Source organism: Anabas testudineus, chromosome 2, assembly GCF_900324465.2.
Source record: "Anabas testudineus chromosome 2, fAnaTes1.2, whole genome shotgun sequence".
NCBI lineage: Eukaryota > Metazoa > Chordata > Actinopteri > Anabantiformes > Anabantidae > Anabas > Anabas testudineus.
The window spans coordinates 11,128,266-11,148,045 of NC_046611.1; the positions used below are offsets into that span (position 1 = coordinate 11,128,266).

A 19,780-nucleotide genomic window follows, 5' to 3' on the forward strand; every position below is an offset into this window, starting at 1 on the left:
GTACTTACAGTCATGATGCATTGCGAGTGCAGGATTTCACACGTTGTTACGTGTGCGTAGTAATCACCTCTGTCCTGTGGTCTGTGACTGCTCTGATGTCCCCCATCTGGATCAGTCCTCCTCTTCCCTTTAATTGGCTGTTGTTGTTGAACATTTCTGTCGAGCTCTCGCCCTTTTCTTCCTGCTCTTTGTTCTCTCCCCTCTCTGTTCCACCTATCTCCATGTGATGAATGGGCCCAGGCCTCCTGGATGGCTGCTGGGTCTGAATCAGATCAGACTGTGGTGATTGGTTAATCCCGTGAGAAAATGTGGGTCACTGTTTATTTTTAGTCATGTCAGCGGAGGGAAAGCCCAGGTATAGTAGTCAGGCTCCAGTAACAACAATGTCCCAAATATCATGAGCAGTAGAAAACCAAACACATTCAGTTTATAGTAATGTAGCACAAAGACCAGCAGCAAATCACATTTAGAGGCTGGAAGTATTAAAGTTTCTCATGTTTTTGCCAAAACAATGAATCTGTTCTAAAAATTGCTTTGTTTGCAAGTTCTTTTTTTTGTTTGGGGCAATACTGAGCAGCAGTGTGTGTGTGTGTGTGTGTGTGTTTGTGATTCAGGGTTATGAAACAAGGGCAATGAGTGATGAGTGTTGATGAGTGTATTATGGCCAGAAGGAATGAGAACAGGTGATTCATGTCTCCCCTGGGTGATCTTGAGGTACAATGTGGTCAGAGAGACACTCTTCCTTACAGCTAATGCCTATTGATTTCCTTTTCCTCTCTCTCTCACACACACACACCCTCGTCTTCACCAGCTGTGTACTATGTTCACGAGCTCAGACACTAATACATTTAAAATATATTTTTACAGAAAAACAATAATCAGGAGACATTTAAACATGACTGCGTGTTAAATGGCTTCTCGTTTTGAACAAATATCTCCTGTGCTGCTGGGTATATGCTTAGATATGCTTGTTTCCCTCCCTGATGACTTGTGAATCATCGTGTGTCTGAAGCTTGTGGCTCGCTTTTTGTGGAGCACTCATCTCTGCTAATACAAAAAAGAAAATAATGAGGTTTTGCTCACTCTTCTTCTCTGCAGGGGATAATTGATTCATGTGAGTAAAAAGCCTGTTGCACAAATCTCTGTGGAGAGGCTGAGGGCCTCTCCAGTCCGCCTCTCTCATTATTAATGAAGTGGCTTTCACTGTTGTGTTCCACAAACAATCTCCACTCCAGCTGATTTGACTGAAATATGTATTATTTATGTTTGTTTGTGAGTGTGTTGTTTTGGGTTATTGGAGATTTGTATGTGCTGTCAGATGCACTTAATCTCCTCTCTTAACTGTCAGGTTAAATACATAAACTTGATACACAGAGTTGGTGCAGTGTTAATGTTGAATTACAGTAAGGATGCAGCATGTTTGTTGGTGTTTGTAGGAATAAGGTTGTGTGTAGGCTGAATTCGCAATGTCTTGCTTCATGTATCAATAGATAGAAAGGTGTTAGCTATAGCTGTGATAGCTTATTAGACCTCAAAACACCACTCTAATCCACTAGCAGTGCTCACTTGGAGATACTGTACACAGACTTGCATATACATGGTTGTCCAACACAGACTCTGCAACCCCCCGTGATAACTGTCGCTGCTGTGCAACAAAGTTTGCAGCAAACATTTAAAAGAATAAGGATAATAATTCTCTGTGTTTCTTTAGGCAGACTGAAAATCTCTCTGAACGCAGACGTTAAACTCTTAGTTACCATTATATTTGTTTATAAACAAATATAAACTATAATAATACTGCAACTATCTTCGCGTTGTGTGTTTCCCATGACAACAGTTGACTGAAATCTGAACCCGACTGACTTGCTGTCAAGTGCCGAGATCTGTTAAGAACTGTTGTCTTTAACAACATTCAACCTTAGCTTGCTAACAGTACAGCTGTTTTTGTCATTTCAGTACTGAGTCATCGACATCTTGCACACAGTGCTGAGTTCTGTCTGCATTTTTCAGAGATACACGTTCTGTCTAGTTTATGGGTTCAGTTGTGGTGATGGCAAATAACCAGACTACTCCAGACCAGGCTACTCTAAGCAGTGACAGATCCATGTCACATCACATCACTCAGTAATTCAAATCATCTGTGGCCACTGAGTAACTTCAACAGAGTAACGTACAGAGCGCTTCAGTGGAAGATGAACTAGAGAACTGCCAACAATTTTGTTTTTTTATGTCATTTTGTTTATTGACTTGTACCAATAAATCTCATGTAGAGACACTGCCCTGCTAGCACAGATAAAGGTTGGGTTGTGTCCCCACAGGATCGCAGTTATGTCTTCACTCTTTGACCTCTTGAACTGAAGTCGTGCATTCCACTAGTATGGTTTACTGCTCGTGAGACGGCTCAGTTGTGATGTGTGGCTCTGTGAGTTGAGGATTTACGAGCGCATTGTCGTGTCAAAGGTCAGATGAAACTGGTTTTGACTGTTGTATCTCATCAGAGAGTGAAAACCTATACCAACAATTCAACTGTTACCATGTCATCTCTTAGGACAGATAGTGCTGCTGTAAATAGACACATTGGCTCATGTTCAAGGTTTATTTTGGGTAAATCAGATTAAATCCCCTGGATTTTATGTATTTACACATCCAGAATTTATCACTTCAACAACATTTAAATGAAAGTCTGATGATACTTGGTCATGTTGACAGGCAAATGTCAATCAGCTCAGATCATCAGACCACACTTAAACAGTCCTAATGTTTAGATTAATTCAGGTTTTGACATTTAAACCCTTAATACATGTAGTAAACTTAGATTCCTGCTCATTTATTCAGAAATATTTGGTGAAGATTTAAATTAAAGAGTTTCAAGAGCTCTAGTATGTACTCTCATTTGTAAAATAAGCTAAGGAATTTCCTGTCAGAGCCAGACATGTGCTGTGTTTTTTATTTTTTATCTTTACTGAAATAAACTGTGGACAGGTTTCAGACTATTTCCAGCTACGGATGAATGCATTAGAATACAGTGCAACACTGAGGTTCATTTATTATTATTATTATTATCATTATTTGTGTTGCACAGGTTTTGTACAATAGAACTGAAGCATAGCATATATCAGCCCTTGATAATATGTCTTAGTAAAACTAATTCATTAATATTTTTGGCGTGGCCTTGGTTTTGTAACAAGAAGAAAAATGTAGAAAATATTTCAGCACATTAACCCAAAATGAAGAGCTCTCTCATTTTCTTTCTTTCCTGTTTGTGTGTGCAGCAATAATACTCTGGGTCATGGTGAACATTGTATTATTAGTGTATGAGTCTACACAGTAGCTTCTTTCTAGCTTCAAAGACAACCTGAGCATAGTGCCCGGGTATCCCCATTGTTCTGCTTCATCTGTTTAAACCCTGAGGCCAGGGGGATATTCACAGTCCCAGTGCACCATCCTCCACCTCCCAACCCCCTCAGTCTAAACTGATCATAATGCATCTCCTCCATGAGCCCCTCTCTGCTAGTGTGGGGCTAATGCCATTGACACAGCCCTTAAAATAGGACTGGTCTACAGCGCCATCGCATTTTGGTGAAAGTGTCTCCGGGTTCTGTTATTGAATGCTCTTGTAGCTGATGCCAGGTTATTATCTGTCCTTCCTCTGTTGGCAGAGGCAGCTCTCAGTCGCTCACAGAGCCACATTCGCTGCTTGCGATGACTGCCATGCAAAGAGTCTTTATCTTTGTTGTTCTAACGGCTCTGCTCCAACACCGCTGACCTTCATTATCTGCGGATGCAGTCAGACCCAGACGTCAGCATATTGCCCTGTTGGCAGCCCACTCTGTTTACTTTTTCCACTTCCCTTCTTCTATTCATTTCTTTCTCACTGCTTGGAAATAACCTCCCTTGCCTTTGTTGTTCTGATTTTTCAGGCAAAAGCAAAACATGTAGAAACAGTGGCAGGTTCACTGGAGGAACCCTAGTTAAAGGAAAATATTATGGCTAAAGGATTTAACTTCAATACAGTGAGAGACCTAACAATATTCTAGAAGTACAGTCCCCATAGACGTTCTCTCTGTTTAGTTTCCATCCTCTGAGAAACTGTTGGTGTTTGTAAAAACAATATTTATCATTCTGAGTGAGGCTGTCAAACATATTCTATCATCACTTCATATACACTGCCTGTCCAAAAAAAAAAGGTCACACGCTCTAATATTTCACTGGGCCGCCTTTAATTTGATTACAGCACTCATTCACCGTGGCATTGTTTCGATAAGCTTCTGCAATGTCTCAATATTTATTCCCGTCCAGAGTTGCATTCATTACAAAATACAAACCGCTGCACAAAGTCTTCTCCAGCACATGCTAAAGTTTCTTAATAGGGTTAAGGTTTAAGAAAAGAGAGGCTACTCACTGCATCAGTAATGCTTAAATAACTTAGTAACTGTCATATGTACAGAGGAGTATAGCATTTCTCATGTTAACTAATTTACTAAGTTGGGATTTAAATAATCATAATCTGTTGTTCAGCTTCAATGACAAGCTTTACCTAATGTGCTATTGTGTGCAATGTGCAGAAGTTCATGGTTTAAATGGAAATTTAAACCGTTTACCATAGTTTGCAATGAAACCATTAGCTGTTTCATCCTTAGATGTGATCAACAGTGATTGTTCAGTGTATCCTGACTGATGTCCCCTCATAGTGAGAATGAAGGAGTGAGAACATGAGGGAATTGACGTATATGTTACATACATTTTTTTCTTTTCATTTCCAGGATGACAACTGGGGTGAGACCACCACGGCCGTCACAGGCACATCAGAGCATAGTCTCTCTCAGGAGGACATTGTTCGCATCACCAAGGACTTGGAGGACAGCGTGGGGCTTGACTGCCGCCGTTACTTCACCCTGACCCTGGCCGTTATCTTGGGCCTCCTGGTTTTCCTCACACCGCTGGCCTTTCTGGTGCTCCCCCACCTTCTCTGGTCGGAGAGGCTGCAGCCCTGCGGCACAGCCTGCGAGGGCCTCTTCATCTCTGTGGCCTTCAAGCTGCTCATACTGCTGCTGGCCGTCTGGGCGCTCTTCTTCAGGTCGCCACGTGCCAGCCTCCCGCGGGTATTTGTATTCCGGGCGCTGCTTGCCGTGCTGGTGTTGCTCTTTGTGGTCTCCTATTGGCTGTTCTATGGAGTGAGAATACTGGACTCACAGGTGAGCCATAAGCAGGTTATGACAAGTGATTGCATGCATGAAACATTACAGCCAACACTGCACTAGAAACCCAGTAGCAGTGGGAGAGTTCTCATATAGTGCAAACACATACATTTTTAACGCCTTCAGGAGCTCGACAGAACCACAAACAACCAAAACACAGATATTATTTTCCCAGTGGTGTATGTTCAATGTGTGAGTCATAATTTAAAATCCCTGTTGGTCCCTCATTCACATGCTTGCAGGAAGACACACACACACAAATGGGAGGGCTAAAAATCTTGCAGCCCTTTTAAATCTAAATCTAAATATTCATAGACTGTAGATCTCGTCTTACATGTGTATGATCTCCTTTTTTCACCCCTGCAGGAATGTTTGAGTCTTGTTTTGTGTTTGGAAAATGCTGGTTGAGAGAATTTGTACAAAGCTGTTATCAAAGTAAAAGGCGGCCTTACAGTATATTTTGTTGAGTTTATACCTACTACATACAAAATAATGTGTACGTGTGTTATTCCATGTTGACCTACAAGAGAAGCTACTAAGAGAAAATGTGTCTCAGCTTTACAAATGACCGCATGAACCAGTTTTACAAGTCCTACTGTTACATTACTACTGTCCAGGATGAGAACTACCAGGGCATCGTTCAGTACGCTGTGTCACTGGTGGACGCTCTGCTCTTCATTCACTACCTGGCCATCGTCCTGCTGGAGCTCCGGCAGCTCCAGCCGTGCTTCTCTGTGTGCGTCACGCGCTCCACAGATGGAGAGACGAAGCACTACAACCTGGGACAGTTAAGGTGAGAGACACATTCTTTGCTGTCATAGCTCTGCAATTTAGGCTGAAAAGACATGTAAGTGCATATTTGAAGCTTACATACAAATGGCTGAAAGTATTTGTACCCCTACACCTTGCTGCAACAGTGCTCTGTTGTTAACGTTGTGTGTTATGATGCATACCTGCATGCTGTTGGTTTGACACTGCGAAAAGAGCTGAATTTTGGTTTATTCTACAAATATTTTCTCTCTGCCACAGGAGTCCCTTCCTATGTCAGTCATGATGAAGTTTCTTCCTTCTCTTCCCTTGTTAAACTTTTTTTGTGTGTGTGTGTGAGTTTCTCACGAGTTCAGTATTCTGGCAAAACCAGTGTTTTGCCAATGCCATATTTATTTGTTGTATTGTAGTTCTAAATATTATGTTGCATGCAATGAAAAGCAGCATGTCTCTGCATTTAAAAGGTGATTTTTTTTTGTTAGTTTTTTGCTTATTTGAGAAAATAATTTTTAAGTGAATGATAATACTTTTAGACACATTCTGACATTTTAAATAGACAACTTTTTAGGATTTAGGGACACAAATGAATACCAAAGCCATTAAGAGCAGGTTAGGAGAATATTTAGATCACATTTGTGCATGTAGAGACCAAAAACATAAAGAGTAAGAGGAAAAGACAACCAGGGTAGGTATGAGGAGAACGTTGGGGGATGAAAGGGAGGGGAAACAAAGGACGTGTGGGTGAGATGAAGGCAGAGGAAAAGATAGAAACTGGGACACCTCAAGTGAGAAAGATGGGACAAGAAGAGGGAAGTAACTGGTTATGTAGTCAGTGATGGGAGGAAGGAATTCACACAGGAAAGACCTACAAAAGTCAAGAATGGGAGGGATGTGCCTGAAGGAAAAGAGTGGTAATCGTGTAGAAAGGGAGATAGAACCAATGTTGAGTCAGAGATGGATGAAAATGCAGAAACAAAAAGACATTCAGACAAAGTGGCTGATAGGGAGAGGAAAAATGTGCCAGGAGAAAAAGGGAGAGGGTGGGGAAGACTTCAGAGAGGAAACTCCTCAGAAAAGAGCTGCAGACCGAGGGCGGAGTACAGAGGAAAGACCCTGGAGACTGAGGCAGTGAGAGCGCTACAGGAGGGAGTGAAAAAAAGAAAAGAGAACTAGGGATTAATAGTTAATGGGAGGGTAGCGCTGAAGAATCCTAAAATGTCTGAGGGAATGAAAAAAAGAGTAGGTGTGTGTGTGTGTGTGTGTGTAGAAAACCACAGCTCAGACTAGACCAACCAGGTTTTTATGACCTACAGTCTCTGAGGAAAAACAGGAAGATCCCATTTTTAGCCAAACGCAGCAGCTCTCCTGTTGCTGCCTTGTGTCAATACACAGCCCACAGTCTCACACACACTTTTGCTAATGGGTAACAAATAATTACCCAAAATAAATGTATTAGTTTATTGAGACACCTCTTTATGAGAATGTGTATGAAATAGTACCTGACAGTGTAAACAGTAACAAAATGGAAACAGGTGTACATAATGATAAGGATTAATTTATGTATCTCTGCTGCGTACACAATAAACTAAAACCTGTTATGTGTCAGTTGTGTAACTACTGCAGCCAGTTAAAATGACCCCAAGAGCACAACAAACACTCACTAATGAGGTAAAGAAACAACCCAGAGTGACAGACAAAGATTTGAAGGCATCATTAGAACTGGCTAACATTTGTGTTCATGAGTCTACGGTAGATAAAACATGGAACAAGCAGAGTGTCTATGGCAGGACACCACGAAGGAAGCTGCTGCAAGCCTGAAGTTTCACATTGACACTCCACAGCAGTATTGGCAAAATGTTTAGTGGACTGACAACACTATATTGAACTATTTAGAAAGAACACACAGCACTACATCTGCCCTAAAAAGGTCACTATATATCATCATGAAAAGATCATCCCAATCGTAAAGTATGGTGGAGGAAACGTCATGATTTGGGCAACATTTTTGTATTCTTGCTTAATTTCTCAGACATTTCTCCAGACCCCAATAAACTCTTGTAACTGGATAAACCTATTGTATATCGCTAATTCAGATTTATGAATACCACATCAATTAAATTTGATTATTAGTATAATCAATGCCCATAAAAAACACCTGGAAAAAGATGACTCTGACGCTTCAATTCTGTCATCAGAAATCACCATACTAAAACTGAACCATCATAGCAGAGTCTTATTTATTTTAGAGGAGCCCACTGAAGCCCTGTGTCTTTGTATATGCTGTATGTATTGTTAAATACAAGCAATACAATACACAGTTTTTATATTATCTCAAATCTAGCTTAACAGTGCTGAACTAAAATTTCTTGTTATCTCCTAACATAGTTTATTGCTGCTGCTTTCTTCACCATCCCAGTCTCTTCCTTAATGTGCTACATGTAATGTTACAGTGAGTTTAACCTAAGTATGTTTATGTTAATATCGATTTTGCATTGGTAGAAGCAGGTCACCCAAGTGTATGTTTGTATGTATGTAATGGTGTAGTAGATGTGTTAGGCGGCTGCCTTGGGGGTGTTGTCTTTTGAAAGCTGTGCCATTCATCCTTGCTTGGCCAGCAGTAGGCCTGGCGTTGCTCTGTTGTCCGTCTGTGACTGTAAACACACAGCTAATTAGTGCTCCCTGCAGACTGCAGCACAGCATCTGGTCAGCCTGACACACGTGCACGGACACGCACGTTTGTGTGTGTCCACATGGGTAATTGCACCATAAACATGCAAATGACACATGCACATGTAGCCACAAACAGGAACAATGAATCATACAGAGAAACCCAGACACAAGTGGGTGGCTCGTCTTCTCAGCCAATCTCTGATGTATCTCCTCTGTGAAGAGGCGGCGGCTGCTGCTCACATTCCTTGGTTTCTGGCATCCGTCCTCAGCCTTATCATAGTGAGGCTCCTGCCCTGGCCCTGAGGCCATGAAGGACTGTCTCTGTCTGAGAGTCGCCTTGTAAGACCAGACAAGTTGAATATGAGCACATTTATAACGGTGCATTTCAGCAGTGTGGGGGTTAAATGCACAGTCTTATACAGCAGCGTTCGAGGCGACAGTGGTCAATTACCCCTCTCCCCATTCTCCAGGGTAACTGCTGTGTGCCATTTTACTTCATTTCCTTATCTGAGTTTACAAACCAAACATTTTTCCAGATGCTGCTGTGTAGTGCTTGCTTTGCATGGTTTTGTGTTAGGTTTGCTCAGCTTAATAATTGATCGAAGTGGGGCAGTGGCAGGAACTCAGTGCTTATACAAGCGGCCACTAAACAATGGCTCTGTCTCTAGTGATTGTGAATGGTTACTTTAAGAGGGGACTGTCTGTGTTTGTTGAGTTAGCCAACAGAGTGGTTATCTCTCTCTCAGCTGTACTGTGGCAGAAATAAGAAAAAAATACTTAAGATGTGAAACAGTTTTGCTGTAGACTAGACAGCAGTGTAGATTGTGCAAGAGACTGAATCCCACATCGATTTCCCCGGAGGGATCAATACAGTGGTTAAAATGAAATTAAAGTTCTGTTTCCAGTAGATTTTGTCAGATGCAGTGAAATTCTCTGGATCAGCATAAACCAAGAGTCCCTGTCATATTCTCATGTCATTTAGGTTTAATCTGTAAACCAATCTAAACATCTGTCTTGTTCGTCTATTAGACTGTCATGACGTTACTGTCTGTACTTGTCTTGACTGTCATCATATGGCAAAGCAGTAGGAACGAATGCTGTTTAATTGCTGCCTGGATGCCTGAGTGGTTTGTGTGTATCTGTGGTAATTTAAATGACCCATTGCTTGAAGCAGGAGTGAAAGTTACAAGCGCTTAGAAAGTATGTGAACTCTCTTTCATTGCTGGGTCAGAGGTCATTCTGCAGTCCTACTTTGGGATAATAGGACGCGCATGCTGCAGGCTAGCATGTGCTGTTGTTCATGTAGATTGAGTTAGCGCTCCACACTGTGAGGATTGACACATCCTTCTTCACACACATACACAGAATAGAAAAGGCCCCGTGTTAAACAGTTATGTTGTGTTGTTGGTCAGTGAACAGCCGTCACAGCCAAACGCAGGTTTCAGGATCTGAGCTTTTGAGAGTAAATGGTGTCCAGAGGGCAGAAACCTCTGCCGGCTGCATCTGGGAATGACTTTAAACAAAACATTAAAGCCATAAAATGGCAAAACGGTGGTGGAAACTGCAGAGTTGGGCAATAATTATCTGTGCATTAATCACTAATAACCCATCACAGTGTATTGAGTTGAGGTTGGTTGTATTTCTGGCTCATGACCGTAACTTTTTATTTGTACCATAACCTCTAATGCACTGTCGCTCACTCAGGAACACAGGGCAGCAGATTATAAAGAGTTCATAACATGTGAAAACACCCTACTTGTGTATAAATGGTTTAATAGTGCTGTGTTATGAAGGACAAGACCTGGCATGCTGTCTGATCCACAGTGTAAAGGATCAAGATGTTGGCAGTGACTGATCCTCACAAACACACATTAGTCTGACTGCATTCATGGTTAGTTAGTTAGTGTGGGCAGCAGAACACACGACAAGGAGTCAACAAATCTTTCCATCTTTAAACTACTGTATGCGTATTTAATTCCAGATTCAACACTGCATTATGGTTTGATTCAGATACAACTTGATAAAAACAGACGCACTAACTCATTTGCTGTCAGTCTGTGTTATTACAGAAATTTCACATCCATCAACTAGATGAGAACATTTATCAGAAACCTGTAAATCACTTCTTATCTGGCTTGCATGTGCCAATCAGAGCCACAGCTTGTCAAATACGATCACATTAATAGGGCAACAAGGAACTGCGGAAATGTGATTAGTTTGCTGTTTACAGTGAGGAGCTCTTAATTATTTTAATAAAGCTTCAGAGAATTGTTGATCATGTTGCTGTCAGATTACTTTTCTTTTATGTGGTCGAATCTTCTCCTGTTTCCTGATTCTGATTCTTCCACAAGTATTTTTAAAACAAAGACTTCTTTTATGTATTGATGAATCTAGTAGATGATTTTCTCTATTGGTGTTTTAATATTTAATCTTCTGGCTGTGTTGTAAGTGCCCTGATGTGTTGTTGAGTTTGTGTTTTGTGTCACTTGTTGAGGGAATTCCCCACTACAACATTAAGTATTAAACATGGATATTTTAGCCTTGTTTCTTCCCTCACATCATCCTTCCACCACTCTACAGTTTTAGTTTCTTTTTCTTTCATGTTTTATCATTTTATTTTTAAGGCAACGTCCTCTCTGTTTTTCCACAGGACAGATGTTTCATTCATAATTAGTGTTCAAAGAAAGCCTTTACTGTTCTTCTTTATTAAGCAGGAAGGGTTGTTCATTCTGTGACATTAGGTATGGTATTCAAAGTGAAAACATGTTTCTCACCTTTTCCATTTTATAAACCATTTGGATTGAAACTAAAAGCCATTCCTTTGCTAAAACTGAGTCTTAATTCTCCTGTCTTCTCATCTCCAGTATTCAGCGGGCAGCTCTGGCCATTTTAGAGCACTACTACCGTGACTTCCCTGTCCATAACCCAGCGCTGCTGTCTGCCTCCAAGTCCCGCGCTGCCAAGCACCTCGCTGGACTCAAGGTGTACAACGTGGATGGTGAGTGCCCAGCAGCCCCCGCTGAGGGTGAGTGGGATAATACACTTTCGTCGGTTCTCGTCTGTGTGTTGTGGTGTCACTGCCTGTATTTCCTTTACTGGACTCTTCCAACTTTTATTTTTTTTTACTGAAAGTGAGACTTGGAGGCTTTCTTTATAACTTCAATAATCAAAAATTCTGAGATGCTTATTAAATATGGGGCAAGATTTTTTTTAAATCTGATAATCAAATAATCATTTGTTCAGACTTTACCGTTGATTTCACTCTGTGTATTTAAAGGGTGTCCATCTAAACCAAGCTTCCATTTGATTCCTGGCATGAATTTACATCCCAGTATAACAGATGCAATGATATTTATTGTAGGATGATGATTATGTTATAATTAATTATTAAATGGTTTGGCCCAGATAATGGTTTTATACAAAGCACATAACGATTTACAAGAGCCAAGCTGACATTCAAATTCCTGGTTTTGTTTGATTGACATTTCAGATATTAATATTTTATCATAGGAGACAGAACAAAACAGCAAATATTTACATTCAAGAAGCTGGAACTAGTGATTGCATTAACACCAACCGGAAAGTTTGTCTTATTTATTACAGCTGCTAGAAATTTCTTTATCATGCAACTATAACTGAACTTCACTGAGTGGCTTCTTGAGCCAGATCACCCATCTAAAGCAATGTTTCAAGTCTCTGCAAGTTGATATAGTGGAATGTGCTGGCTGCCTGGAAGGAAGAAAATCGATCTGCAAACATAACATAATTAGAAAATCATCAATCGTAACATAAAGCACAGGTGATTTGTCGTTAATAGGCTGCAACACGCAAAAACACAAGTGTGGGCATTTGATATCTCCTACCCTGTGGTAGCTTTGGAGCAGGTGGGAATGAGATTCAAACAGCCGCTCAGCTCAACAGTTGACTTTCTCCTCTCCTCATGTGTCTCTCTACTCTGATGCTAACCTGAAGCTGTTAGAGCTAAACTGAAAGCCTACCTTTTGAACAGTAAGTAAACACAGCTTCTAACTAAAGTACCTTCATAGACTGCTGGTGAGCACTGTGTTTACATCTCTACCACTGTTAGATGTCCTCAAAGCTAAATTAAAGCACGGAAATAACGCCAAATAATGTGAATCACTGACTGCTTCACACACACTAAATCCTCCCTACCTCTCTTCACTTTTTGCATGCCACAGGTTGATAAAGTTCAGTTGTCCTTACAACATCTGGCAGCATGTAACACAAACCCTCTATTAAATTATTGCTCTCCCCTAAGTGTACTCAAGCGTCACATAAGTGCACTAACATGCCTCCCTCTTTCATTTTTTTTCTCTTTGGTTTCTTCTCCATCCTGTGAAATGTTAGTGGGAGACAGTTGTGATAAATCAATAGCTATTACGCTGCCGGTCTTGTCATCTCTCTCTCGAGTCTCATCCTCCTTTATTTTCATCCTACAGCAGCTGCTCAGAGACCTCTCCATCTCTCTCTGTCTCTCTTGTCTGGAGTTTTCACTCCACACTCCTTCGTGCTCTGTGCAGCCACACAAACATGATAATAAATAAGTCTAACTCAGGGACAGACAATAATCTTTCCTTGATTACAGAGGGGGGACGCCCGGAGAGCAAAGCAGCCGTAACTCTTAATTACAATGGGGTTCAGGTGATTTTATGATGTTGACAAGCTATTTGATCCCCAGATTGTTTTCACAGCTCTACATATTGGGAATTGTAAATTATTCCAGCAGATAAAATGTGTTTCTGCCAAGCAGTTCTGCAGCATACAGAGGATTTAAAATGCACAAATAAAACCAAATCAAACAAAAGTAAATTGTTTAGCTTTTAAGTAAATTGATTTTACATGTAGGTACAAGTAAATTGTGCTATTTTACTTTTAATTTAGTTTTTCTTGTACTATATACAGCTTATTTCTGCTGAAACCTATTTTTATGAAACAATAGTTATTTATTTATTTTTGTAGATGTTTAGGCATCTGTGACTCTAATTGTACTTCACTAACTTCCTTAATTAGAATATTTATTTATTTTTATTTCGCCATTTAATATCTTCCATATACAAAGTGGGTTGAAAATATATATCTATGTTGACATTCAGCATAACATTTTACACCTGTAAATCTCATCCAAGTGCAATAACACCAAGATCAGGGAGTGCAGAAAACTCCCTCCTCTCCATCCATGAATTATTCTGTTCATGTACAATCCCTGTCCCACATTAATAATTCACCAGCTCTGCCGCCTTTTAACCTGCATTAATATCAGGCAGAGTTCATCAGCAGCCTCCAATCCTCATTGCAAAAATGTAAACTTTTGAAGCTGCCTGAGATGCTTATTTAATTGGAAACCCCTTGCCTCCTCAAGGCACCAAGTGGAAGAGTAATGGGAATGTTTGAATATCAATAGCCATACGTGGGTGAGCAGAGCATTTCGATTTCAAGGATTTAGATTTACGAATGATCAGTGCTCAGAGCAATTAAAAATCCTGACTTTGTTTGGCTCTTTCTCTCAGTTCCTGGGGTTTTTAATATTGCTGATGGTAAAAGGAAATGGGTAGCGGTTTATGTGCATTAATAATCTACCCCAGTACATCTAAAAAGATCTTGCTCCCTCACATTGCACTTTATGTCATCATCAAAGATTTCTTCTTCGTTCCTCTACCGTCATCTCCAAGGCTGTGACTGACTCGAATTCTCGTCCTATCTGTATGTCATGCCAGGTCCAGGGAACAATGCAGCAGCAGGACTTGCCCACTCCCAGTCCAGAGCCATGATTGCAGCTGCTGCCCGCCGCAGGGACTCCAGCCACAATGAGCTGTACTATGAGGAAGCAGAGCACGAGAGGCGTGTCCGCAAGCGCAGAGCACGGTGAGTCAAACAACGACTCTGAAATAGTATCAAACATAGATGGAATCAAAACATGACCACATTTCAGGCCTGGGGCAGTTCCTCTTCTGCTGTGGCCAGTTTAGCCCTCATTAGTTTTTGGAGGGGTCATGGAATTACAGGGTTATGTATTCAAAATTCATGAGTAACCGAGGAAAGACGCAAACTTTGGGAATTTCAAACTCAACTTTAAGAAGCTCATGTCAACTCCATTTATTTTGATGTCTGAAGTAAGGAATGAATTACTGTGTTGTACATTATCAGACACTGCTCTAAACTTTTTTTGCTTTTTCCTCCCAGACTGGTGGTGGCAGTAGAGGAGGCGTTTACACATATCAAGCGCATGCAGGAGGAGGAGCAGAAGAAGGCCCCGGGGGACGTAATGGACCCCAGAGAGGCAGCACAGGCCATCTTCCCATCCATGGCTCGGGCCCTGCAGAAGTACCTGAGGACCACCAAGCAGCAGCACTGCCACAGCATGGAGAGCATCCAGCAACACCTGGCCTTCTGCATCACCAACAACATGACGCCCAAGGTCAGACCTGTGACTGTAGCACGTCACGAATGACCATGTAGAGACTTGTTCTTGTTTTAAGATGTGACCAGTGTGTTTCTGACTCCCTCTCTTTCATAGGCGTTCCTGGAGAGCTACCTGAACCCAGGTCCTACCCTGCAGTACAGCCGCGACCACTGGCTGGCCCGTCAGTGGACGCTGATCAGCGAGGCGTCGGTCACCAGCGGCCTGAAAGATGGCACTGTCTTCCTGCTCAAGTGTGTGGATTTCAGTCTGGTGGTGACGTCCAAGAAGATCCCCTACATCCAGATGTCAGAAGAATACATCGACCCTAAGTCACACAAATTTGTTCTGCGGCTACAGTCTGAAACCTCCGTCTAGGACATCAAGCTTTTTGTTTTCGTTGTTCTCAAATGATTTTATTTTGGGTTTGCAGTTTTTATTTTTACTTTTTTGGATTTTTGTATGATACACGAATCTCTATATCACACACATTTGAATATATTGATCTTTTTATGTATTGATGTAATGAAAAGAATCATTGCAGGATTATGCTCACAGGAGTTTGGATGCCTTGGACATTAACTTTTGTGCACATGCAGTGTGTGTGAGAGAGATTTTGTGTCGACTCAAACTCTGATAAAACTCTGTTTTGGAGCCAAACAAGATGAGGACATTTGTGGTTTCTGATGTCCCCACTGAGATTTCCATGGGACAGACAGACAAACCACTAAGACCTGTGATGGTTTGACTCTGATTTTGCTGTTTGAAGGCTGATGATGGAAACGCATGACAAATATCTTACAAAGTATTCAGATTCTTATGGATTTCAACAGATTGAGAAGAAAATGGATTTCTCATGTCTTGAAAGCCAAGTTAATTGCATTTAAGGAAAAAAACTCAAGTTTTATCATTTTGCATTAAATGCACATTTATGTAGGTTTAAATTAAAATGAAATCAGCCAACCTAAAAAGGTTGAAATATATGACATCATCCTGCTCAAAGAGGATATCAGACTTATCTTCTCATCACTATCCAAGACATCTGCAGAGCTGTGGACAAACCCTTTTCTTGACAGTTGAGATGTCAAACTCCAACATTAGCAGCCAAAGTGAGATGCTTGAAGTTGTTTTGGTGCACAATACTTGTCCAGATGCAATGGAGCAAAATCACAAATATTTCCACTCCAGTTGGGAACAGTGCACGCATGCTGTGTTAAACACTGGGATGAACTCAAAATGAACGGGATCGTGAGAGACGCACAGACGGATACGCGCCCACAACCATTTGCCCCTCCTCATCGCTTCAGTAACCTTCTCAGGGCTTTCCCGTTCTGCCGTATCTGCCTGATGTGATGGAATGAGAAGGTGGCGAAGAGGAGCGACAGAGCCGTGATGTCAAAAAGAAAAAGTACTACTGATTACTCCTGACCAGAATGATGTAATTGTTAGATTTAGTATAATGCACATTTCCACAGCAGTACAACAGAAGAACTGTTACCTTTACACAACTGCTGCTCTCAGTTTCTCTTTTTTTAATAGAAATTGTTTTTCTTTTTCATGTTCTTGATCAATGTTAAGCTACTGTTAACAAAACTCAAGCTCATATAAAAACCTGCATATAAAAGGAAGGGTGCAGATTGTTTTTAGCAGTTTTCACCTTTATTAACAGTGCAGAGAGAGGAAATATGGGGAGGTGGAGAGAGAGAGAGTGAAGCCCGGCATGAAACAACGGCATAGCAACAGTTGTCAGCTGTTTTCAGTGGAAAGTCTGCTGTAAGTCTCTATATTTGCCTGATTACATCACGTTTGTATATTTGTGATGTCAGCTGTAGCTCAGTTGGTGGTTAAACTGTTATCCATGGTGGTTTGATTTCCGGTTCCTCCTCACCACATGTCAAAATCTAGATCTGCCCCTTAATTGTACAGACTGTGGAAATGAGGAGCATCCGACCTGGAGTAAACGCACTCTTGAAAACTCAGTGTTAAGTTACTTAAATCCGTCAAACACTGGGGATCCGTGATTGGTCGTTATGTTCACAGTCCAACTACAACTACACGAGAGCATGTTCACGTAGAAATAACTGCTTTTTTTTAACAATTAGGCTTCTAACTGTCCCAGACTGGGAGAATTGTAATGTGAACATGATAGAAGAAGTGTTGAGTTTTTGTTCATGGAGGCTTTAACATTGTTCTGGGAAGAAGTCAAACCTGACAACTGAAGTTATTTGTGTTGTACCAGTCACAGCAGTGGTGCTGAAGACGTGGACTTCATGCTGAATTTATCCAAACGGGAGGGTAAATGGTTCTTACTTCCACTGAACTAAACTGCTTCTATTTGAGAATCTAAGGTATTTAAAGTATGATTTCTCCTTTCACGGCTCACAGGGTTTGCTTGTCTCACAAGAATACATAAGATATGATAATGAATCAACCGCAAGAGCTGCGGCAGGGCGGAACCTCTTTCCCAACTGGACTGTCTGGTTTTCCTTTACCACCTTGTCTCACCTCTGTTATCCGACAAACACGCTCACACAGTGAATCCCTCGAGGTCAGCCACTTCACGGGAAGACCCAGAAGGGATTTTTCCTTGTTATTCCTTTCTCATTGTACAGTCAGAAAAATACAGTGAAATTAAGCTAACAGCACTAGCGTGACACTTTAAGACCTTCACATTTGACTACTCTGCTTTGTGTTATGACTGATCCCTTAAATACAAAGTGTTAAAATAGAAGCACATTGAGCTCATGTGTAACTCTATCAAGAAGACAAACATCATACAGACAGTATCCTTTGTGGCTATGAGCAGTGTTGTTGTGTGCTGCCCCCTGGCTGGTGAAGCTAATACTGTCAGTTTGCCTTGTCAGGGAGGCAGCAACATGTTTTCACACTATATTCACTATAGCGTGAAGATACAGTTCACTTTTAAAATCAGAAAACAAGAAAACATTCTTTCACTGTAAACTACTCAACTCAAACAATACTACAGTATATATCTTTATTAAAAAAAAACATCACCTGCCACTGGTCATATTTTTTACCTACTGATAAACTTTGTATGATCCCAATGTGACTGTGCCTCCTGTTTTTACACTGTACCTATTTATGTTAACAAGCGTAGGCGTAGTGTGTATGTTTTGTGTGTCATTCAGGTTCATACAGCCTTCAGCCTTTTCCCCCTCTTCTCTTCATCACTCCCATCTGTCACACTGTTGCCATGTTACAGGTTTGGTTTATGGCGGACAGCTTTATGATGATGGCGTGACATCGCAATGTAAGACACGTTTCACTTTCACAGCATTAGTATTTGTAAAAAAAATCTAAATAAACATTTTTATGAACATTTGTAAAACTGCTTTATGGACTGACTTTTGGGGTTTTTGTGGGACTTTGTTACTGCTTTTCTACTTTGACCTCAGTGATTTCCTACATATCCCAGAATGCCTCTCGACCACCCCCCCCGCAGAATATTTGTACTTTGAGTTGAGAGTTAATTTTGAAATGTAGATGAAAATTCAACTTTTTGTCTTAATTTATCTGTGTTTAAAAATGTACCCTTTAGTTTGCACCTGTAAGTCCCTTGAAGGTGCAAGCTAAGGAATATATATACAGTATTCTGACATTTTATCCTCAAGTGTGCTGATAATTCATTAAAAACCTCAGGACAGTGGGAATCCTTTGCCCTATCATCAAATACTGCAGAGTATGAAATCAGAAAACTGCGCTGAAATCCCAACATTAACTCTGATTATGAGATAATAAAATAAGGTTATTGCATCCACAGTTGTTCTTTATTTCTATAATAATAATGTCAAATAAGAACATGAGTGTAAACATTATATCTTATTGAGGAAGTGAAGTCAGATGCACAGAACAGAACTGGCAGCGGTGCAAAGAAACATGTTTAAGAGAGGATCACCCTTCTAACCAATCAGAGAATGTTCTTTATTTCTGCTTGATTAGTATGTTTAGTACTTTCTTCACTGTTGCAGTTTCACGTGTACAGTAGATTATATCACCTCTCTCCCATTTTTCCAGGCATCGTCCCCAGCTTGTTCATATATTCTCTGGTTTCCTGCCCCGGCTGCAGACTTGCTAACGTGCATCTGTCACTACCCATTATGTGTGTGACCCTGCTATGTGACATGTTGGAGGAAAATATCAGCTTTTTGGGCCTTATTTCGGTGGCTTTTTGTTGTCGTGGAGCTCAGTGGTAATGGGCTTGCCGTCAGCCTGTCAGAGCTGCGCAGCCGGGCCTTGTGGATAAATGAATGTCAGTGTCAGTGTCCGGTGCTGAAAACGAACAACCTCATCCCTCCGAGAGCTTGGGGCACAAGGCCGCCTGTCGGAACTCATCTGTCCTCGGTTTAATCCTCCTCCCGTACCCACCTGCTCTGTGCAGGACCGGGACAAGGAGCAGAGAGATAGGTACAGAGGAAAATGAGGCACATTTGCATCTAAATAGAATGTTTTTCTTCTCTGCATTCCTCCCACTCTATTTGTCTGGTAATGACTTAGTTATGTGCAGATCAAGGCATGAGAGGAAATCCCTCTCGCTTCTGGTGGTTTCATTTTTGAACGGAAATCTACACCTTAATACATCTAACGCCTGTCTAGTCTTTGTTCTTTGCTTTTTCATATTGGACCTGTTAGACCCTCACACCTACTACATGTTGCTGTCAACGCTCTTTTTGTGGGAGTAAAGGAGGTTTGTGTGTGTGTGAGCGAG

The 19,780-nt window shown here is 41.1% G+C and overlaps 1 protein-coding gene across 2 annotated transcripts in view; it reads left to right on the forward strand.

Moving 5' to 3' along the window:
* The window catches only part of LOC113164384 (vang-like protein 1), a 41,707-nt gene extending 23,217 nt beyond the window's left edge, over positions 1-18,490 (forward strand). Inside the window, exons 4-9 of one of the 2 annotated variants that reach the window (XM_026363670.1) lie at positions 4,764-5,195; positions 5,816-5,991; positions 11,501-11,634; positions 14,372-14,519; positions 14,838-15,072; positions 15,172-18,490. In XM_026363670.1, coding sequence (XP_026219455.1) covers positions 4,764-5,195; positions 5,816-5,991; positions 11,501-11,634; positions 14,372-14,519; positions 14,838-15,072; positions 15,172-15,432 — 1,386 coding nt within the window. In that variant the 3' untranslated portion in view covers positions 15,433-18,490. Of the gene's footprint in view, positions 1-4,763; positions 5,196-5,815; positions 5,992-11,500; positions 11,662-14,371; positions 14,520-14,837; positions 15,073-15,171 lie in introns of both variants that reach the window. The other variant, XM_026363669.1, reaches the window with a different exon arrangement.
* Positions 18,491-19,780: the final 1,290 nt, after the last annotated feature.